Source organism: Monodon monoceros, unplaced genomic scaffold, assembly GCF_005190385.1.
Source record: "Monodon monoceros isolate NGI ecotype Baffin Bay Population unplaced genomic scaffold, NGI_Narwhal_1 Super_Scaffold_11, whole genome shotgun sequence".
Taxonomy (NCBI): domain Eukaryota; kingdom Metazoa; phylum Chordata; class Mammalia; order Artiodactyla; family Monodontidae; genus Monodon; species Monodon monoceros.
The window spans coordinates 129,523,648-129,547,021 of NW_021703767.1; the positions used below are offsets into that span (position 1 = coordinate 129,523,648).

Here is a 23,374-nt window from a genome sequence, read left to right on the forward strand (position 1 = left end):
TGCATACGTGTGTGTACACATGTGTACGTGTGTATATGTGTATGTGTGTGTCTGTGTGTTTACAAAAAAAAAACATGACCTTTATTCAGGACATCAAGAGAAGGGACACTCAGCAGAGTGATTAAAACAATAAAGGCTGGTGTTGGGCTTTTCCCAGCTTTGGAATGTTCATACCCACAAAGGTGAATTGATTAGCAAGGTATCCACAAGTTCTTACCTGAAGCAGAAGTGTGAGAATTCAGCCATTGGAATTTTCCTGAAAAAAGACCATTCCTTTCACCCTGGGCCAAGCCCCCCAGCCAAGCAGGGGAGGAACTGAGAGTGACAGTTGGGGCGGCGGTGGGGGGATTGCCTTGTCCTCTGTACCAGCTCCCCGACCTGTCCCCCAAGTGAAGGTCGTGGAGCTTCCCTCCGCCTTGGCACATGGCTCCTCCCCCACCACTCCTCTGTACCATTCCATAAGTAACCCACAGATTTGTTGAGCACCTACTGTGTGCCAGGCCCCAGCCCACAGGGGAAAGCAGAGGGGGTCCCATTGTCTCCCACGAATGAAAGGTTGGTTCCCTCTGACCACTACAACCTGGGACCCCAACCCTTCCATATTTCCTCATGTTACCCTGGTTACCCTTCCGAAACAGACAGGCAGAAAGCAAGCACTATTCAGGGAGGGCTTTTATATGAACCTATGTGTTCAGGTTATAGGACAAGAAGAAAAAAATAAAAACTATTTCCCCCAAGGCTATGAGCTGAAAAGAATCAAGCCAAACTTAGGAACATTTTCCACACTCTCTGCTCCACATGATAAAGTTTACTTCTGTTTGCATCCAAGTGTTGGCAGGGACAGAGGCTCCATGGCCTCACTATGCACCGTGGGGTCGCAGACGCTGCTACCAGGGCCCCAGCACACACCATCCCACCTATCTATTTCCTTAACAGGTTCCTGCTGTCACGTCAAAATGGGCAGGTGTGTGCATTATCCAGACCAAAGTGGACTTTAGTGGTGACACCAGGTTCTGGACAGAGTTTTGGTATCACCAACTCCAGTCACTTTCTCAGATGGACACATAAGCAAAACAGAAAGCATATTTTTTGTTTTATTTGCAACATTGTTCACACTAAATCCCTTGTGTGACCTTAGACGAGTTTTTTAACTTGCCTCAGTTTCCTCTTCTATGAAATGGAGAGAATAACAGTGCCTCCCTCATAGGGTTGTGAGGGTAAATGAGCTAATATATGCAAAGTACATAGAACAGTTTCTAACATATAAGCACTCTAAAAGTGTTTACCGCCACCTCCTCCTTCTGTTAGTCTTGTTTTTTTCTTGTTGTTAAACTTCTTTTTTTCCCCCCAGATCATTGATCACTCAGGAGATCCTGCAGAAGGAGTCTATAAAACCTATATTTATGTAGAAAAGATTATTAAACAGGTAAATGTGCATTCCCTGTAAGATTTCTGCTCAAATATCTTAAGAGTGATTTCAATAAAATTGGGTTTTCCAGAGAAAATCACGTGTTTGGTTTTTTTTGAAAACAATACCGGGGTAAAGTGCCCTCTTTTCTGGCAAGAGTCCATCTGGTGGTATTATTGTGTTATTCCCAGTACCATGTATCTGTATCTGTCAGTTGTCTCGCAAACGATTTGATGTTTTAATATCCGTTAAGTATAAAATGGATTACAAAAGTGGTAGGTAAAAAGGAAGTATATGAGGGATAATGTTCACCCTATTCAACAGAGAGTCTCCTTAGATTCTGTGTGCACCTTGAGTTTTTGTATATTAGAAAAATCTGTCTTGAATTTTTCTACCACATTATCCCCCTAGCAATAGAGAGGGGTGAAAACACACCTCTAGGTGTCTGAGATCATGGATCACAGAGGTGTCTCAAACTGAAAGTTTCTATGATGTCTCAGTATTATCTTGAAACTTTATGTGAATTATATATTCTGCTTGATGTTTACCTGTCCTTTTTTAAATATTAAAAATCATTTAAAATTATGTATCAGCAAAAATTCTAATAATGATAAGAAAAAGAAAAATAATTCCCTATCTTCAAGTAAAATGGGCACCAGATGTTTAGCTTGTGTTTATCCTTACCTGCTGGCCCCTCCCTCAGAGTACCAGGGACCCTATTTGATAAGTAAGGGATTAAATTACTTTTTTAAATTAACTTGTGTTACAAGTATGCAGATTTGTTATCAGAGAAAAAGAGTGAGCCCCAAAATAAGATGAATTGAACAGAGTAAATGGCAGTAAGTGAAAATGGACATATTGACCAACTTTACCATTTGTAGGACAACATATTTTCAGTGATTAATATAAAGACTAGTAATCTTAGTAATTAAATGCTTGTAAAAATGTAAAGCAGCATATTTCTTAGACATTAGCATGGTCTTTAAAATTGTTCACCAGCCAGATATAACCAAAGATATTGTGTAACATTTTTCAGAAACCAGATTCCCTCTAACTTTATTTTTAATGAATGAGAGTGGTGTTTGTTTTTATTATTTTAATATTTCTTTACTTCTTTTCTTTATTTTTAAACTATTACTTATTTTTATAGTTATAAATTGATCCCTGGAGGTACCATACAAAGGCCATAGGTTTGGGCTTGCCCTCTGAGGTAGGTGAGGGCCACCTTAGACCTGTGTGCTGACAATACTGTACAAGGTCTTCACTTCCTTTGTTTGCTTTTGTGTGCTTGCTCTTGGTGTTCAGGACATCCTGGGCTTTGAAACTACAGACCTGGAAACTAAGGATTTGGGCAGTGAAGACTCTATTCCAGAAGAAGATGATTTTGGTGATGTTCTGTGGGACATACATGATGAACAAGAGCAAATGGAAGCTTTTCAGCAGGCTTCAAATTCAGCCCATGAGTTGGGATTTGAGAAAGTAAGCATTTGGAGTATTGTTCCAACAAAGATCAGTTACTGCTTAAAGGCTGTATCATAATTGTGGTTTCACCTAATTATAGTCAAGGTTAAGGATTGTGTTAGTATCTGCCCTCATGGCTTAATTATCCATGTTGAGACATGTGCTTAGGTTTGTATCATGTGAAAGATGTGTGAGATTCAAATATACTTATGAATATCAAACATGTTTAGTTACAGATTAGGATTTATCAACTACATGTTTATTATGCTACCATTTGCAATTCACCAGACCAAGTTTAGGATACCTAGGAAACTTGATAAAAATAGGAAGGCTCTCTATTGTTCCAATTCTTGGAGGAATCAAAATATCAAACATTCAGAAAACAAAGCAGAGTAGTTAACGCAGTAGGCAGGTCAGTCCTTCAGCATCCTTAAATATCTAAGCAAATAAACAAAACTAGAAGTGCACAAAGAATCTGTGTTCAAGTTCAGAAATACTTAATAATATTTAAAAATTAATATAAGAACTAATATCTTGAAGAATATTACAGTAGCTGTCACTAACAGCTGTATTTTTATAGGATTTTTAATGACTTTCATAATTTAGACTGTCAGTGTTTATGTCCTGGTTCCACCATTTCCTCACTATGGATTTTGATCAAGTTACTTAGCTCTAAACTTTGACTTTCTTGTCTGTAAAATGAGGATAATTAATAACACCTATCTCACACGGTTGTTTGGGGGACTAAATCAGGTCATGCACATAAAGCACTTGGCACGGTACCTGGCATATGGTAAATGTTAAATTGTTGTCATTTTATAAGAGAGGCATTGCTATCACTATTTTATTATATAAATGAAGGACCTAAGGTCCAGATTATAGTTTGCCTAAGAGCATACAGGGTGTAGATTGCAGATGTGAGATTTTAACCTAGGTCTTCTGGCTCCAAATCCTATGCTTTCTTCTATGGCAAGGGGTCTTAATGTGGGAAACATGGGTCTATAAATGGGCTTTAGTTGGGACCACGAACTAAATTGTTAGGATTTACAAGGTCATAAATCAATTAAGCCCTTTTCTTCTTGAGAAGTATCATTTCTATGAGAAATATTTGAATTCCTGGGGAATATGATATGACAAACAGAAAAATTGATTGAAAAACTATACCAAGTAATTATTTATTGTAGTTGCTGGAAATTTCTGCTACCCTAAATCTCGCATAAACTACTTATTTATTACACATTCTTTTGATTCCTTATCAGCTATCATTTAGACCACTGGTACACTTAATAAACATCCTAACCCCCAAGATGACTCTGGAAACTCCTTTATAACGACTGAGATATTTCAGTTTTCTGAGCATGTCCTTTTCAGCTCTGAATGAGGTTTTCCTATCTGGGGAAAGCCTAGGAAATAGGAGTTCTCAGACTTTGCATGGAACACATGCAGTTTCAGAAAGATCTCAGGTGTCCTAGCTTGGTTCTCAGTAGCATGTTGGGAGACTCCAAGGCCCCAGACAAGACCCTCTCTTGTTTCTCTGGAAACTGAGACAGGACAGGTGTTCTTCTGGACAGGTGTTCTTCTGACCATGAGATGTAGGGTGCCTGCTGGTGCCCTCAAGGCCACCTGTGGTACTTTCCATGGTTCAGGAACTTGGGGTAATGCAGTAGTCTCTCTGCAGCATTCTGCAGGACATCTGAATGGTGCAAAGCCCCATGGGGATCTGAAAGGTTGCCCCTCATCCATTAATACTATGGTAGGAGAAATTGGGGCCCATTCTTAGTTTACTACTTTGGACATATTTAACCAGCCATAAAAATAAGCAGTTATGAGGGTGCTATTGATTAAAAGTAGATTTCATTTTTTCATGCAGCTTTTCTCCACTGATTTCAGAGGATAATCAGAAATTGACTCTATTTAGTATTCTAAGAAGCATGTTCTTCACAATTTAAATTCATTTTTATTTCTAGTATTACCAGCGCCTTAATGATCTAGTGGCAGCACCAGCACCAATTCCACCCCTTCTTGTATCTGGAGGACCAGGCTCTGGAAAGTCCCTTCTTTTATCAAAGTGGTATGATTCAGTGCAATTAAATTGTTATCGTCATCATTTGAATTACTGAGCTTGTTCAACAAAATGAATTATTGAATGTCTGCCTTGCTGCAGGGCCTGTACTGAACATTAAAAAAGCAAAAGGAGTAATATAACAGACTCATACCCTGAGATATATACAATTTGAAAGTTAGAGAGAAGATACAGAATGAGAAAGGAATAGGAAATGTGAGCATTTGTGATTGTGTACATAAATTATGTAGGTCAGAGCTAAGGGAGTGGTCACTGTGGCATGGAGTTAGGTGAATTATAGAGGGCATGTGCCTTTATTTTCAATTACTGGCTTCATCTTAAAAGTTTCATTGGGATTTTAAATATTTGAAACAAGACAAAGACTGACTAGAGTGGAATAAATCATAAAGAATATCAAAATAAAGGATAATCTTTACTATGAATGCAAACTAGTTCTTCAAATTATGGACTAAGGTTCATATAAGCTAATAAACTCTTAGTTTTATTTTAGTTCTTCATATTATTGAAAAACAAGTGGTAAGACCATTCCCTTTCACTTATAGTTATTATTTACATTGAGGAGTTGGTGTATGTTGTTTCCTTTTTATTGCCCTGTTATTCAGAGTTATGTTTGGAAATACTACTTTTGTATTTAACAAAGAAACTTCCATTTTCCTTTAATAACATACTTGTAATTAAAGGTTAATGCTCATTTTACTAATACTTTAACCTCAAATGTATAGTGTTTTGGTTTACGTTAGTAACACCAATTTGTAATTAAAATGAAGCTATAATTTTTAATGGTTTATTTAAAAGAATCTAAAAGTGGTGTAAAAATGGAAATTTCCCGTATTAATTCAAAATTGACTGACCATGTAATTACTAACAGGTAGCATTTGATGCTTAATGCATTGTGAATTCTTTTTTTGTTGACCGTAAAGGAGCTTCATCAGTCTTATAAAAGGTCTTTTTCTTTCAGGATCCAGTTACAACAGAAGAATTCCCCTAACACACTAGTTCTTTCTCATTTTGTGGGGAGGCCCATGTCAACCAGCTCAGAGTCTTCCTTGATTATTAAACGACTGACTCTAAAGGTAGAAAAGTACACCATCTTTTGGAGTTATCAGAAATTTTATTTAGATTCAGAAGTTGTCAGGCCTGAGTACCTGATGATAAACCAATTTTCAGTATTACACATTTGTTTTGGTTTTGCATAAGGTTAAAAATTATACTCAATGCAGTTGGGTCCTTTTGGTGACAATTTTGGTTTAAAATGCAGAGACAGAAATACTTCTCACCAGTTGTGATACAGTGTAGCTACTTTAATTTGCATGTGTTCTCACCTTGTAGTTGATGCAGCATTCTTGGTCAGTATCTGCTCTGACATTGGATCCTGCTAAGCTTCTGGAAGAATTTCCACATTGGCTGGAAAAACTCTCTGCCCGTCATCAAGGCAGCATCATCATCATTATTGATTCTATAGATCAAATTCAGGTATGTTTTCACTTTTTAACCTATTGATATACTCAGAAAGAGACAAAAATATTTGTAGTAACTGTAGCAAACATTTAAATCATATGTTTGTGAGAAGAAAATGTTGATGTTGTTTCTTTTATTTCTGCTTAATTTCTAGAGAGGAATTATGTGGATAAAATATATATATATATATATATATATATATATATGTATATATGCCAGTAGGTGCTAGTATCTTATTGGGAAGGACCAACTGTATTTTCACAATTAGCAAATATTGTTCATTTTGACATGGTTTTAGGGCCTTGACATTTCCTCACATGCCCAGAATTCAGATCAGTGATAGTAGTGTTTTGCCACTTGTTCTTCTAATATTCTGAGATAAATCATCCAAAAAATAAGATTTTATCCTTAATAATAATGAGAAATTTAATGAGAATTTCATTTTACTTGGGGAGCTGTTATTGGGTTGCTTTTGAAATATTTTGAATTAATAGATGGAATTTTGTTTTTATATTTTTAAGCAAGTTGAAAAACACATGAAATGGCTGATAGATCCACTGCCAGTGAATGTAAGAGTAATTGTTTCTGTGAATGTGGAAACATGCCCTCCAGCATGGAGGTAAGTGCTAAATTTAATTCTTTCAGATTACATGAACTTTTTAAAGTATAAACAAAGAAAGGTTTTTGATATGTGTATTTCTCGTATTTTTCATATGATGTCAGTGAGGATGGGGAGAAGTGGACAAATTCAAGAAAAGGATGCAATCTATAGGATTTGGTGGGAGGTTAGATCAGAGATGTGAGAAAGAAAGCTAGGATAGCTCCCAGGTTTCTGGCTTGAGAAATTAAGTAAACTGTGGTTCCATGAACTGAGATGGGAAACACAAAGGATGGGCAGGTTTGTGGAGCAAAGGTCATGACTTTTGTCTTTGGACATGGTTTGTTTGAGTTGCCGATTGTAGCTCCAATTGGTGATGTCTAGTAGGCAGTTAAATTTATGAGTGAGGAAAACGGGGAAGGCCGGGCTAGGAAAAATAGACCAGAGACCTGTGGTCCTGAAATGTAAGCTCACCTTAACAGTCCTCAAAAAGGACTGCAGTGGTTGAGTTCTGTAAGGCAGTGTTTCTTGACCTATTTTTGCCTCCCCACCCTAGGAGCCCGTTAGTGATTTTCTTCCTAATCACCTACCAAGAAGTGTTAATACCATACATATATCATATATCAATTCATGAATATAAATAGATATGTGTGTATATTTGTGCTTTATGCATAAAGAGAGTAAGATTTCCCCTCCCCAACAAACAATTTTCACCACCCCATTGAGAATGGATGTTGTAGGGTGTTCTGTGGACGAAGACTGTCTGACACTATTCCTCACAGGCACTAATACCTGTGTTGTTTTACTGATGGTATAGAACTGGAAATGTTATACACTTCGTGTATAAGCTATTTATAACAGTGTTTGTTGTGATTAATTGCTAAAAAATAAAATACCATTAATATGACTAACAGAGATTTTGTTTATTTTATGAAGGCAGTATAAAAATTTAATTCTTGTAATGGACTTTGACTAGTCTTGTGGGTAGATTACAGCTTTGTTGTATTATTAAAAGAGAATTTCATTTTTCTTTAAATAAAAGGTTGTGGCCTACACTTCATCTTGACCCTTTAAATCCTAAAGATGCAAAATCTATTATAATCGCAGAATGCCACTCTGTAGACATTAAATTGAGTAAAGAGCAGGTAAGTATTTTTAATTTTGCTGCTTTCTTTTACTCTCTATAGCTTTCCTTTTAAAAACACCTTATATGAGACTTAAAATTCAATTTAGTACTCTATATGGTTCTAAGGAAAATTGGAACTTAGTAATAATTACTTTCTTAAATGCATTTACTCTTAAACTAATAACAGATATAGAAGAAGCAATAAAAAAGACTTTGGTCTTAAGGTTTGCTATATTATATTAAGCAGTATTTTAAAAGCAAAAAAGCATTTGCATGTTGACGGCATCTGTGGTCCAGTACCACACGGCAGTGATGCCGCTGATGAGGTGGCAGGAACCGTGTTATTTCTGCAGGGATATTTGTTGATGGCTTGGTTGTAAAGACCGCTTAATTCCAGGGTGGTTTTGTATTTCTGTTTTGTTTTTTTGGTAAACTGGTGCAGGAGAAGAAGCTAGAACGACACTGTCGTTCTGCTACAACCTGCAATGCCCTTTATGTCACTCTTTTCGGCAAAATGATTGCGTGGTAAGTGGTGGTTATTTTATGTCATCTTCAGCATGTTTGTGTTTGCTGCAGAACGCTTCTTCACCGTGTGAAACTGAAAACTGATCATTATGACAATCTCTTGGGCCACTAAGATTCTGTTTATTCTAACAGTGATACTAACAACCATGAGAATGTGACTTATGACTGAAGATTGCTGCTAGTCCTTGAATATCAGAACTTGTTGGATATATCTGTCTGGTTTTCATCACAATAACCTTCTCCTGACTGGAGGTTGCAAAAGAAGGCCATCTTTGGCCTCAATTTGGGGCCCACCCAGGAGTGCTCATTGTTGCCTCCTTGAGGCCCCTAGCTTTGAGAAAGTGAGGAGACAACTGCAAAAGAAGGCCATCTTTGCCCTCAATTTGGGGCCCACCCAGAAGTGCTCATTGTCGCCTCCTTGAGGCCCCTAGCTTTGAGAAAGTGAGGAGACAACTAAGGCATAAAAATGTTATTTCAGGTGTCTTTCACTATCAGTAGGTAGGTATGTAGGTAGGAATTTTTAATTGTCTCTGTTCCCACGTCCTGATAAACCTTTCATCTTACAATTGGTCTTCTATTTTAGAAATCCATTCATAATTTGCCTTTAAATAAGCAGTAGAGAGTTTTACTACTTTTACTTCTTCTTCAGTACAGCCTCACCTACTCTGTCTGTTCGCAACCAGAGGTAAAAAGATCAACACTTGTTTTGGTATTCATCACAGTAGGTTGTAATCCTAGCACAACTCATATTCTAGACACTAAATCTAGTACTCTTGTCTCTTAAATCCACATTCTCACCTGAAGCACCAAATTTGAAACAAAAAAATCTTCTGAAACTTTGAATTGTCCATGATATTTGATATCTTCGCTGTCCCCAGAGTTGTGGCGGTACATCTGTGAACATCAGTGGCTTGCATAAGTACAGTTCAAGAGTCATGCATTTCATAATAGTTATTGAAATTATCTCTTTTAAGAGGGACTATGGAACCATTTTTTTGTTTTTTCCCTATTCTTTGCATATCTTTGTATTTAAAAAGGAAACTACTGGTAAATATTGTGTAATATTTTAAAACAAACCCCATTTACTGATTTTCTTTAGCCTGATGTTTTCCAAATTCTGGTTCTATTTTTTTTAATTTAATTTGCATGGCTAACTAATAATACTTATTTATAATTATTTTCCTGCTTCCTGTAGGTAGGCGGCATGCCTCTAGGTGATAAGAACCATGTCTTACTCATTTTTATGTTCTATAATGTATAGTAATTACTTGATACATAGTTAAGTCCCAGCATATGTTTATTGAATTGAATTAAATGGTAATACACTAAAATAACTGTGATGACTCTAGCAGCCCCATAAAACTAATGTTTTCCTGTGTCATGTTTTATTGAATTCCTGTTGTTACCAGTTAAACAGTACAAAACATAGAGTTAAAATAGAGCACTGTTTTTATTTACCCCAAATTTTTCACAGATGTTGGCAGACTGTAAGAAATTAAATCTGTTCTCAATTCCAACAGTGCTGGGAGAGCAGGCAATTTAGATAAAATCCTTCTTCAGTGTTTCCAGTGTCAAGATACTGTTTCATTATATAGACTTGTTCTTCGATCTATCCAGGAGTCCATGACAAATGATATGGATAAAGAGCTAATGAAACAGGTAAAGTGTAGTAAACTTATAAAGTGAAGATTATTTTGCCTTGTTTGTGTGTGAATTGAAGTAAACAGTAAATCCGTGTAATGCTAAATATGTTTTGAGCATATACTATACCCACTACCATAGTGTGCTGTGGCCAGAAGTGATATCTCAGGGAATTTGCATTTTCCTGATTATCATGGAGATTTTTCATCTTTTCATGCTTCTTGGTTATTCTTGTTTCCTCTTAGGTGAATTGCTTGTTCAAGTCCTTTACCCATTTTTTAACGGAGTTGACTTTTTCTTGTTGATCTGTTAGGAGTTTTTAAATGTTCTACATATTGAATACAAATCCTTTGTTATAGAGTTTGCAAATCAGTGTCTTTTTCCTGTTCTTGTCTTTTAACTTTATGGCGTCATTATACAAAGTTTTATTTTAATGAAGTCAGATTTATCAACAGTTTCTTTCATGGCTTATGCCTGTTGTATCTTATTTTTTTTTAATCCTTTGCTATCATAAAAGTATTCTTATATTTTTTTCCCTTCAAAATATTTTATAATTTTGTTCTTCATGTGTGAGTCCTTAACTCATATGATATATTTTTATTTATTGTGTGAGGAAGGAATCTACTTCTTTTTTTTTTTTTTTAGCTACATGACTTGCGGGATCTTAATTCCCTGACCAGGGATTGAACCTGGGCCACGGCAGGGAATTCCCAGGAACCTACTTCTCAATCTTTTAAAATACAGCTAGTTAATTGTTCATTGTACTTAATACATCTTTTCTACTGATTTGGAATGCCATCTGTCAAATATCAAGCTCACATATAAACAAGAGTCTGTTTCTAGGCTCTTCTGTTCCAATTTACTATTCCTTGTCAATACCACTGTCTTAACTATTAGAACTTTAAAGTAAGCTTTGATATTTGGTTAGGCAAACCCCCTCTTAATATTTTCCACAGTTGTTTTGGCTAATTTCCCACATGTATTTTTAGAATTGGCTCAGCAAAGTGCCATGGAAACTCAATATGCAACTTTTTTTTTACATCTTTATTGGAGTATAATTGCTTTACAATGGTGTGTTAGTTTCTGCTTTATAACAAAGTGAATCAGTTATACATATACATATGTTCCCATATCTCTTCCCTCTTACGTCTCCCTCCCTCCCACCCTCCCTATCCCATCCCTCTAGGTGGTCACGAAGCACCAAGCTGATCTCCCTGTGCTATGCGGCTGTTTCCCACTAGCTATCTGTTTTACGTCTGGTAGTGTATATATGTCCATGCCACTCTCTCGCTTTGTCACAGCTTACCCTTCCCCCTCCCCATATCGTCAAGTCCATTCTCTAGTAGGTGTGTGTCTTTATTCCTGTCAATATGCAATTTTAATTGTAGTTGCATTGGATTTAGAGGCTAAGTTGGGGGAAATTATCATATAAGTCTTCTCCTTCATGGAAAGCTAAATAGCTCTCCATTTATTTAGTCATCTTCTTGAATGATGATTATCAATAACATTTTATCTTCTTCCCCATAAAAGTCTTAAACATCTTTTGTTAAAATTTGTTTCTAAGGACTTTATAGCTAAAATAACATTTTAAAATTGTTTGTTTCTGGTTATTCAATTTAATTTTTGGAAATTTACTAGCAACCTTGCAGAACTCTTATAGTTTTAACCTGGATCCATTTTTATGTCTATTTCTCAGGTTGGGGGTTCCCCTGGGTTTGACTTTTCATTCTGCCTCTAAGCCCACAGTCTTCTGTCTGTTCGCTGTTTCCCTCAGGCACTCCATCACTAAGGGGACAGCCTTTGATAGGTCCCTGTGTTGGCAAGCATTCTATCATAGTTCCAGCTCCTTGCGTCACAGAGCTTAAAGGCTCCTCTTCCATCCTGACTGTGGGTGTGAAAACCCAAGCTAAGTTACGAGACTGTTGCTTATCCTCTCTCCTCACTTCACCCAGGGACAGCAGCTCCAGCACTTAGCCCTCTAATTTTCAGTTTCCTATTTATTTGGGATACTTGGGGGATTTCCCTTTCTTTTCTGCAGGTTCAGTTGTGCTTTTGGAAATGTTTTGTTACATGTTATCTGACATTAACAGGCATTTGTAGTAGGAGGACTGTTTTCTTCCACCATCTTCTCAGAATCAGAACTCTGTCATTAGTTTTAATAATACATTTCCTGCAGTTTTAATTTTCACTAAACTTTTTCTATATGTGTGTTATCTTTGGTGTGCTAGACTTTATATGTACACTATCTTATTAGTGCCTTTTGGAAAGTGTGTTTTATTTTAAGAAATCTGTTTCTTAGTTTATTAAATCACTTGAATGATAAACTCAAATAAGTTAATAAGTTTAAAAGAATTGTGGAAATAATGGCTGTTAGTTACTAATAGAAGTGCTTTATAATCATTGTTAATTCTTTTTTCTCCCTAGATTCTCTGCCTTGTAAATGTTAGTCACAATGGTGTGAGTGAATCAGAATTGATGGAATTCTATCCTGAGCTATCCTGGGCTGTCTTGACCTCCCTTATTCACAGTTTACACAAAATGTGTTTGTTGACTTATGGTTGTGGTTTGCTCAAGTTTCAACATCTACAGGTAAATGTTATCTTAATAAGGTTTTTTCACTTATTGAAATGTCCACATATCATCGCATATGTATTATGCTATATAATACCACATCATTTTAAATATTTCAATTACAAGACAAAATTGAAATCTCAAATTTGGCATTACAAAAATTTTTTCCAGTGATTTTAGGTTAGATACCAAATTTGGCTAATATTATTCTTATGAAGTAAGTACCTTTGTGAAATGGCTATTACTTTAAAAGGTAGTTTTTTCAATTTTATATTTCATTGAATTGCTGGTATATTATGTATGTTTTAAGAACTTGGGCTCTGTAAGTCACTCTGCCTCAATACACAGCCCAGCTCTTCACAGCTTAATGTAACCTTGGGCAAGTTCTCTGAGCCTTGGGCAGATGTTTGCAGCTTACCTCAGGGGTTGTAAAGATAATTAATTGAGGTGGTAAATAATTAATTGATCCTGGTAAGGTCCTAGACATGATGTCTAGCACATAGTAAATAATGACTAATATAACTTTTTTTTTCCATATTCTAGTTTGCATCTGCTGATACCAAACTCCCGATCCTTCCCTCTCCCCCCACCCTTCCCTTTGGAAACCACAAATCTGTTTTCTGTGTCTGTGAATCTGTTTCTGTTTCACAGATATGTTCATTTTTGTCATATTTTAGATTCCACATACAGTATTTGTCTTTCTCTTTCTGACTTACTTCACTTAGTATGATAATCACTAGGTCCATCCATGCTGCAAATGGCATTATTTCATTCTTTTTCATGAATGTCCATCTGTCAATGGACATTTAGATTTTTTCCATGTCTTGGCTATTGTAAATAGTGCTATTGTGAACATAGGGGTGCATGTATCTTTTTGAATTATAGTTTTGTCTAGAAATATGCCTAGGAGTGAGATTGCTGGATCATATGATAATTCTATTTTTAGTTTTTTAAGGACCCTCCATACTGTTTTCTATAGTAGCTGCACCAACTTACATTCTCACCAACAGTGTAGGAGGGTTCCCTTTTCTCCACACCCTCTCCAGCATTTGTTATTTGTAGACTTTTTAATGACGGCCATCTAACTCGTGTGCGGTGGTACCTCATTGTAGTTTGATTTGCATTTCTCTCATAATTAACGATGATGAGATAATTTCACGTGCCTATTGGCTATCTGTATGTCTTCTTTGGAGAAATGTCTGTTTAGGTCTTCCACCCATTTTTTGATTCTGTTGCTTTTTTGTTATTGAGTTGTATGAGCTGTTTGTATATTTTGGAAATTAAGCCCTTGTTGGTTGCATCATTGGCAAATATTTTCTCCCAGTCTATAGGTTGTCTTTTTGGTTTTTTTATGGTTTTCTTTGCTGTACAGAAGCTTGTAAGTTTGATTAGGTCCTGTTTGTTTATTTTTGCTTTTATTTGTATTGCCTTGGGAGACTGACTTAAGAAAACATTGGTACGATTTATGTCAGAGAATGTCTTGCCTATGTTCTCTTCCAGGAGTTTTATGGTATCATGTCTTTTATATTTAAATCTTTAAGCCATTTTGAGTTTATTTTTGTGTATGGTGTGAGAGTGTGTTCTAACTTCACTGACTTACATGTGGCTGTCCAACTTTTACAACACAACTTGCTGAAGAGACTGTCTTTTCCCCATTGTATGTTCTTGCCTCCTTTGTTGAAGATTAATTGACAGTGGGTGTCTGGGTTTATTTCTGGGCTCTCTATTCTGTTCCAATGATCCATATGTCTGTTTTTGTGCCAATACCATGTTTTTGATTGCTATAGCTTTGTAGTATTGTCTGATGTCTGGGAGGGTTTGTTCTTTTTCCTAAGAATTGCTTTGGCAATTCTGGGTCTTTTATGGTTCCATATACATTTTAGGATTACTTGTTCTAGTTCTTTGAAAAATGTCATGGGTAATTTGATTAGGATCACATTAAATCTGTAGATTGCTTTTGGTAGTATGGCCATTTTAACAATATTAATTCTTCCAATCCAAGAGCATGGGATATCTTTCCATTTCTTTGAATCATCTTCAGTTTCCTTTATTAATGTTTTGTAGTTCTCAGCATAAAAGTCTTTCACCTCCTGGGTCAGGTTTATTCCTCCATATTTTTTTTTTTTTGGATGTGATTTTAAAAGGGATTGTTTTGTTTGTTTTTTTTACATTCCCTTTCTGATGTTTCATTATTAGTATATAGAAATGCAATGGATTTCTGTGTGTTAATCTTGTATCCTGCTACCTTACTGAATTTGTTCATCAGTTCTAATAGTTTTTGTGTGGAGTCTTTAAGGTTTTCTATATATAGTATCATGTCATCTGCATATAATGACAATTTTAACTCTTCCCTACCAATTTGAATACTTTTACTTTTTTTCTTGTCTGACTTCTGTGGCTAGGACTTCCAATACTATGTTGAAGAGAAGTGGTGAGAGTGGTCACCCTTGTCTTCTTCCAGATTTTAGCGGGAAAGCTTTTATCTTTTCACCATTGAGTATTATATTGGCTGTTGGTTTGTCATAAATAACTTTTATTATGTTGAAATATGTTCCCTCTATACCCACTTTGGTAAGAGTTTTTATCATGATTGGATATTGAATTTTCTCAAATGCTTTTTCTGCATCTATTAAGATGATCATGTGATGTTTGTCTTTTCTTTTGTTGATGTGGTGTATCATATTGATTGATTTGCGTATGTTGAACCATCCTTGTGACCCTGGGATGAATCCAACTTGATTGTGGTGTATGATCTTTTTTATGTGTTGTTGGATTCAGTTTGTTAACATTTTTTGTTGAGAATTTTTGCATCTATATTCATCAAAGATATTGACCTGTAATTTTCTATTTTAGTAGTGTCTTTGTCTGGTTTTTGTATCAGGGTGATGGTGGCTTCACAGAGTGTTTTTGGGAGTATTCCTTCCTCTTCAGTCTTTTAGAAGAGTTTGAGAAGGATTGGTATAAGTTCTTCCTTGTACATTCAGTAGAATTCCCCTGTGAAGCCATCTGACCCAGGACTTTTGTTTGTAGGGAGTTTTTAAATTACAGATTCTATTTCACTTCTAGTTATCAGTCTGTTCAAGTTACCTATTTCTTCTTGATTCAGTTTTAATGGGTTGTATGTTTCTAGAAAGTTGTCCATTTCTTCTAGGTTGTTGAATTTGTTGGCATGTAATTGTTCATAGTATTCTCTTACGGCCTTGCACCAAAAAATATTAAACCCACACAGCCTACTCAGGGATGCTGCCATGTAAAAATAGCCCTCCAAGACCACAGTAGAAAATTGTTTCTCCTAAACTCATAGAGCAAGAGAAATATAAGTAAAATGAATCAGAGGAACCACTCCCAATTAAAAGATCAAGAGAATTCCTCTTAAAGAACAAACAATGAAACAGACTTCTTCAGTCTAATAGACACTGAGTTCAAAAAAGAGATAATGAAAATACTGAAGGAATTAAGAAGGACTATTGATAGAAATACAGATTACTGTAAAAAGGAACTAGAAACTATAAGGAAGAGCCAAGAAAAATTAGAAAATTCACTTGCTGAAATGAAAACTGAGCTTAAGACAATGAATAGCAGAATGAATAATGCAGAAGAATGAATAAGTGATCTGGAAGATAGAATAATGGAAATCACCCTATCAGAACAGCAGACAGAAAGACAAATGAAAAAAAAAATGAAAGCAATATAAGAGACCTATGGGATAATATAAAGCATGCCAATCTATGCATAATAGGGATCCCAGAAGTAGAAGAAAGAGAAAAGGGGATTGAAAATGTATTTGAAGAAATTATGGCTGAAAACTTCCCAAACCTAAAGAAGGAAACAGATATCCAGGTTCAGGAAGCACAGAGGGTCCCAAACAAGATAAACCCAAACAGACCTACACCAAGACATATTATAATAAAAATGGCAAAAGTTAAACATAAAGAGAGGATTCTAAAGGCAGCAAGAGAAAAACAAAGAGTTGATTACAAGGCAACCCCCATAAGGCTATCAGCTGATTTCTCTACAGGAGCGTTGCAAGCCAGAAGGGAGTGACAAGATATATTCAAAGTTCTGAAAGGGAAAAACCTGCAACCTAGGAAATTCCACCCACCAAGATTATCATTTAGAATAGAAGGAGAAATAAAAATTTTTCAGACAAGCAAAACTAAACCTATACTAAAGGAAATATTGAAAGATCTTATCTAAATAGAAAAGAAGTAAGTCTCTAGGGAAGAGAAAACCACAATTGGAAAGTAAATCACTTAAATAAGCCAGTACACAGATTAAAAAGAACAATTTCTGTGAGAGTGGTGATTCACAGAATCACACATGAACCACAACAAACAGCAAAAGGACAAACGTGAAGATGTAAAAAAGGACATCAAAATCATAAAACATGGGAGAGGAGCATAAGAAAATGTAGATTTTTTTTTCTAGAATATGTTTGAGCCTATGTAACTACCAGTGTAAGGCAAGTAGATATAGGAAGGGGTTAACATACTTGAAAAACAGGGTAACCATAAATCAAAAACATACAATAGACTCACAAAAACCAAAAAGAAGAGAACGTAAGCATAATACAAAAGAAAATCATCAAACCATGAAAGGAAAAACAAAAAGAAAAAGAAAGGGACAAAGAAGAAATATAAAATCAATGGGAAAACAAGGTTTAAAATGGCAATAAATACATATCTATCAATAATTACCTCAGCTGTCAATGGACTAGATGCTCCAGTCAAAAGACACAGTGGCAGATTGGAGAAAAAAACAAGAGTTGACAATATGCTGCCTACAAGAGACCCATTTTAGGGCAAAGGACACATATAGATTGAAAATGAGGGGCTGGAAAAAGATATTTCATGCAAATGGAAATGACAAGAAAGTGGGGTTGCAATACTCATATCAGACAAAATAGACTTTAAAACAAAGGCTATAAAGATAAAGAAGGACACTATATAATGATATAAGGATCAATACAAGGAGAGGATATTACACTCATCAACATATATGCACCTAATATAGGAGCACCCAAATACATAAAATAAATACTAACAGACATAACAGGAGAAATTGATGGGAATACAATAATGGTTGGAGATTTTAATACCCTACTCACATCAATGGACAGATCTTTGAGACAGAAAATCAATAAGGCAACAGAGATCCTAAATGATTCAATAGAACAGTTAGACTTAATTGATATTTTCAAGACATTACATCCCAAATAAAGCAGAATACACATTCTTTTCAAGTGCACATGGAACATTCTGTAGGATTGACCACATACTATGGCACAAAACAAGTCTCAACAAATTTAAAAGTATAGAAATTATTTCAAGCATCTTTTCTGACCACAAATGTCATGAAACTAGAAATCAACCACAGAAAAATAAATGAGAAAAAAAAAATTACATGGAGACTAAGCAACATACTACTGAAAAACCAGTGGGTCAATGATGAAATCAAAGAAGAAATTTAAAAACACCTTGAGGCAAATGACAATGAAAACACAACCATACAAAATCTATGGGATGCAGCAAAAGCAGTTCTTAGAGGGAAGTTCATAGAGATAAGAAAAATCTCAAATAAACAACCTAACCCACCACATAAAAGAATTAGAAATAGAACAAACAAAACCTAAAGTCAGCAGAAGGAAGGAGACAATAAAGATCAGAGAGGAAATAAATAAAATCGAGATTTAAAAAACAATAGAAAAAATCAATAATACCAAGAACTGGTTCTTTGAAAGGGTAAACAAAATTGACAAACCTCGGGACTTCCCTGGTGGCACAGTGGTTAAGAATCCACCTGCCAATGCAGGGGACACAGGTTCAAGCCCTAGTCTGGGGAGATCCCACATGCCACAGAGCAACTAAGCCCCTGTGCCACAGTGACTGAGCCTTCACTCTAGAGCCCATGAGCCACAACTACTGAGCCCGCACGCCACAACTACTGAAGCCTGTGCACCTAGAACCCGTGCTCTGCAACAAGAGAAGGCACTGCAATGAGAAGCCCACACACTGCCACGAAGAGTAGCCCCCACTCACCACAACTAGAGAAAGCCCGCGTGCAGCAACAAACACCCAATGCAGCCAAAAATAAAACTAAATAAATAAATTTAAAACATCGGCAAACCTCTGGCCAGAGTCACCAAGAAGAAAAGAGAGAAGACCCAAATGAAACAAGAAATAGGAGAAATCACAACAGATACCACAGAAATACCAATATAATTCTTATCATCTGCAATGCCATGGTTGATTTATACATGTAAACAAATGTAAATGAAGTCTTTCACTTGAGTATGCTGTGTTATATATGCAGGTGTGGAATGTTTGTAATTTCACAGGCTTATCTTTCTCCTTTATTGTATATCACTTAAATATAATTTGCTCTTTTTAGTACTTTTGCATAACACATTTCAGATTTTTAATGTATTCACCAGAAGTTTGAATTGAATTATATTTTGAGTTCTTACAGGAATTCTCATGTCAGTTTATCGCATAAATATATACCAAATTTTAAAGTATTCTAATGCTCTTTCTATTATACAACTATAAAATTGAAATAATTATAAATTTCTTTTTACAAATTCATTGTTAGATTGTACAGTGACTTACAGAAAATAGACTGTAATGTTTTTTCTTTTTCTCCATAGGCTTGGGAAACAGTGAGACTAGAGTACATGGAAGGTCCCACCATTATTTCTTCATATAGGCAAAAGCTAACCAACTATTTCACCATGCAGCTAAGGTATTATAAATGTCCATGTTGTTTTTCTGTAGCTTCTGCAACACGCTCTACCTCTGTGTCCTTATTTCTCTTTCTTGTGTAACTTAATGTATAAAAATTTCCTTATTATTTTAAAAGGTTAAGTCCTCTCCTGTTAATGCCAAAAGAACAAAAGATGATTATGTAAGTCAGTCTTTTAATATTATGCTGAAGATTTAAACTTAAGTGGTATCAATGCAGGATCATTTTATTATTTTTATTTTATTCTAGTTAAATAGTTTAAATAGTTTAAAAATATGTGTGTGTCTGTTTATACCTGTGTGTGTATATTTGTGTCTTTTTATGTTTTTTTTAATAGTTCAATTTTAGGAAAATAAACTTTAGAGTTTGGTCAGTGGTCCTGAATATCACTTTGTTTTCATAGTTAGATTGGTCAAGTTTCTGATTTTGACCTAGCTTTCTCAGCATTAGATTATACTCAGAGTCAGAGATATATCTCAGATGTCTCTCTCCTCCTTTAGCATTTGTCTGTAGCCTTTTAAAGTGATCTAATTGTAGCAATGTATTATTGAATGTTGTCCCTTCTCTTCTAATAGTCAGGACCGAGTGACTTGGAGGAGTGCAGATGAACTGCCTTGGCTATTCCAGCAGCAGGGAAGTAAACAGAAGCTGCACGATTGCCTTCTTAACCTCTTTGTGTCTCAAAACCTCTATAAAAGGTAAGAAACTTATTTGTAGGACACCTTTTCCCAGAAAAACAGATTTAAGCAGTTGTTCAGTGTAACAAAGAAAAATGGCATTCTTCATTTAAAAATTAGTCCAGTTTCAGTGGTAACTGAAGTATAAAACGGTGTGGGAGAAATTTTAATACAGTTTGCAAATTGCCACAACATCTACTTTTTCCAAGAGGTAAACAAGAAAGACCTGGAATACTCTTGAGATAGCTTTGTATCTTAATCTTTCACTGAAGCAGGTTTAAATCCAGACCACCCAGAGAGGCGGTTCATGATGTCTGCCTCTCAGGATATTCAGATATTTCAAAGTATAGCCTTCAAAACAGACTCTGGGCTCTACAGAGAATCTGACTAGTGTCAGAATTTAAAGAAAGGATTACCCTTTTTCATAAACGTCTTTTTTTTTTTAAGTTTTTATTTTGTCTTTTTGGCTGTGCCCTATGGCATGTGAGATCTTATTTCCCCTACTAGGGATTGAACCCTTGCCCACTGCGGTGGAAGCACTGAGTCTTAACCACTGGACGACCAGGGAAGTCCTTCGTAACTGTCTTATTGTCTCTCCTGGTGTGTTTGAATTTGCCTCTGGCAGAACCACCTTTTTCTGAGACAACCTTCTGATCTCTAAGCCCTACGAGGGTGTTTTTCTGTCTCACGTGGAAATTTACTCACTTCTCATAATTTATTTATTTTATTTTATTTTATTTTATTTACATCTTTATTGGAGTATAATTGGTTTAAAATGGTGTGTCAGTTTCTGCTTTATAACAAAGTGAATCAGTTATACATATACATATGTTCCCATATCTCTTCCCTCTTGCGTCTCCCTCCCTCCCACCCTCCCTATCCCACCCCTCTAGGTGGTCACAAAGCACCGAGCTGATCTCCCTGTGCTATGCGGCTGCTTCCCACTAGCTATCTATTTTACGTTTGGTAGTGTATATACGTCCATACCACTCTCTCACTTTGTCACAGCTTACCCTTCCCCCTCCCCATATCCTCAAGTCCATTCCCTAGTAGGTCTGTCTCTTTAGTCCTGTCTTACCCCTAGGTTCTTCATGACATTTTTTCCCCTTAAATTCCATATATATGTATTAGCATACGGTATTTGTCTTTCTCTTTCTGACTTACTTCACTCTGTATGACAGACTCTAGGTCCATCCACCTCATTATAAATAGCTCAATTTCGTTTCTTTATATGGCTGAGTAATATTCCATTGTATATATGTGCCACTTCTTCTTTATCCATTTATCCGATGATGGACACTTAGGTTGTTTCCATTTCCTGGGTATTGTAAATAGAGCTGCAATGAACATTTTGGTACATGACTCTTTTTGAATTACGGTTTTCTCAGGGTATATGCCCAGTAATGGGATTGCTGGGTCATATGGTAGTTCTATTTGTAGTTTTTTAAGGAACCTCCATAATGTTCTCCATAGTGGCTTTACCAATTCACATTCCCACCAGCAGTGCAAGAGTATTCCCTTTTCTCCAAACCCTCTCCAGCACTTATTGTTTCTAGATTTTTTGATGATAGCCATTCTGACCGGTATGAGATGATATCTCATTGTAGTTTTGATTTGCATTTCTCTAATGATTAATGATGTTGAGCATTCTTTCATGTGTTTGTTGGCAGTCTGTATATCTTCTCTGGAGAAATGTCTATTTAGGTCTTCTGCCCATTTTCGGATTGGTTTGTTTGTTTTTTTGTTATTGAGCTGCACGAGCTGCTTGTAAATTTTGGAGATTAATCCTTTGTCAGTTGCTTCATTTGCAAGTATTTTCTCCCATTCTCAGGGTTGTCTTTTGGTCTTGTTTGTGGTTTCCTTTGCTGTGCAAAAGCTTTGAAGTTTCATTAGTTCCCATTTGTTTATTTTTGTTTTTATTTCCATTACTCTAGGAGGTGGGTCAGAAAGGATCTTGCTGTGATTTATGTCATAGAGTGTTCTGCCTATGTTTTCCTCTAAGAATTTGATAGTTTCTGGCCTTACATTTAGGTCTTTAATCCATTTTGAGCTTATTTTTGTGTATGGTGTTAGGGAGTGATCTAATCTCATACTTTTACATGTACCTGTCCAGTTTTCCCAGCACCACTTATTGAAGAGGCTGTCCTTTCTCCACTGTACATTCCTGCCTCCCTTTTCAAAGATAAGATGACCATATGTGCGTGGGTTTATCTCTGGGCTTTCTATCCTGTTCCATTGATCTATCTTTCTGTTTTTGTGCCAGTACCATACTGTCTTGATTACTGTATCTTTGTAGTATAGTCTGAAGTCAGGGAGCCTGATTCCTCCAGCTCCGTTTTTCGTTCTCAAGATTGCTTTGGCTATTTGGGGTCTTTTGTGTTTCCATACAAATTGTGAAATTTTTTGTTCTAGTTCTGTGAAGAATGCCAGTGGTAGTTTGATAGGGATTGCATTGAATCTATAGATTGCTTTGGGTAATAGAGTCATTTTCACAATGTTGATTCTTGCAACCCACAAACATGGTATATCTCTCCATCTATTTGTATCATCTTTAATTTCTTTCATCAGTGTCTTATAATTTTCTGCATACAGGCCTTTTGTCTCCTTCGGTAGGTTTATTCCTAGATATTTTATTCTTTTTGTTGTAATGGTAAATGGGAGTGTTTTCTTGCTTTCACTTTCAGATTTTTCATCATTTGTATATAGGAATGCAAGAGATTTCTGTGCATTAATTTTGTATCCTGCTACTTTACCAAATTCATTGATTAGCTCTAGTAGTTTTCTGGTAGCATCTTTAGGATTCTCTATGTATAGTATCATGTCATCTGCAACCAGTGACAGCTTTACTTCTTCTTTTCCGATTTGGATTCCTTTTATTTCCTTTTCTTCTCTGATTGCTGTGGCTAAAACTTCCAAAACTATGTTGAATAAGAGTGGTGAGAGTGGGCAACCTTGTCTTGTTCCTGATCTTAGTGGAAATGCTTTCAGTTTTTCACCATTGAGGATGATGTTGGCTGTGGGCTTGTCATATATGGCCTTTATTATGTTGAGGAAAGTTCCCTCTATGCCTACTTTCTGCAGGGTT

At 35.9% G+C, this 23,374-nt stretch overlaps 1 protein-coding gene across 6 annotated transcripts in view; it reads left to right on the plus strand.

Moving 5' to 3' along the window:
- Positions 1 to 23,374, plus strand: part of NPHP3 (nephrocystin 3) — a 50,367-nt gene that overhangs the window by 12,134 nt on the left and 14,859 nt on the right. For 4 of the 6 annotated variants that reach the window (XR_003792438.1, XR_003792439.1, XM_029215473.1 and 1 more), the window contains exons 8-20: positions 1,352 to 1,426; positions 2,714 to 2,887; positions 4,837 to 4,940; positions 5,911 to 6,025; positions 6,282 to 6,425; positions 6,932 to 7,029; positions 8,051 to 8,153; positions 8,577 to 8,659; positions 10,180 to 10,318; positions 12,725 to 12,889; positions 19,518 to 19,612; positions 19,730 to 19,774; positions 20,188 to 20,310. Coding sequence is in view for 4 of the 6 variants with exons in the window: in XM_029215473.1 (XP_029071306.1) it covers positions 1,352 to 1,426; positions 2,714 to 2,887; positions 4,837 to 4,940; positions 5,911 to 6,025; positions 6,282 to 6,425; positions 6,932 to 7,029; positions 8,051 to 8,153; positions 8,577 to 8,659; positions 10,180 to 10,318; positions 12,725 to 12,889; positions 19,518 to 19,612; positions 19,730 to 19,774; positions 20,188 to 20,310 (1,463 nt within the window). In the remaining 2 variants the exon portion in view is untranslated. The remainder of the gene's footprint in view (positions 1 to 1,351; positions 1,427 to 2,713; positions 2,888 to 4,836; positions 4,941 to 5,910; positions 6,026 to 6,281; positions 6,426 to 6,931; positions 7,030 to 8,050; positions 8,154 to 8,576; positions 8,660 to 10,179; positions 10,319 to 12,724; positions 12,890 to 19,517; positions 19,613 to 19,729; positions 19,775 to 20,187; positions 20,311 to 23,374) is intronic. The other 2 variants (XM_029215476.1, XM_029215477.1) reach the window with 1 other exon arrangement.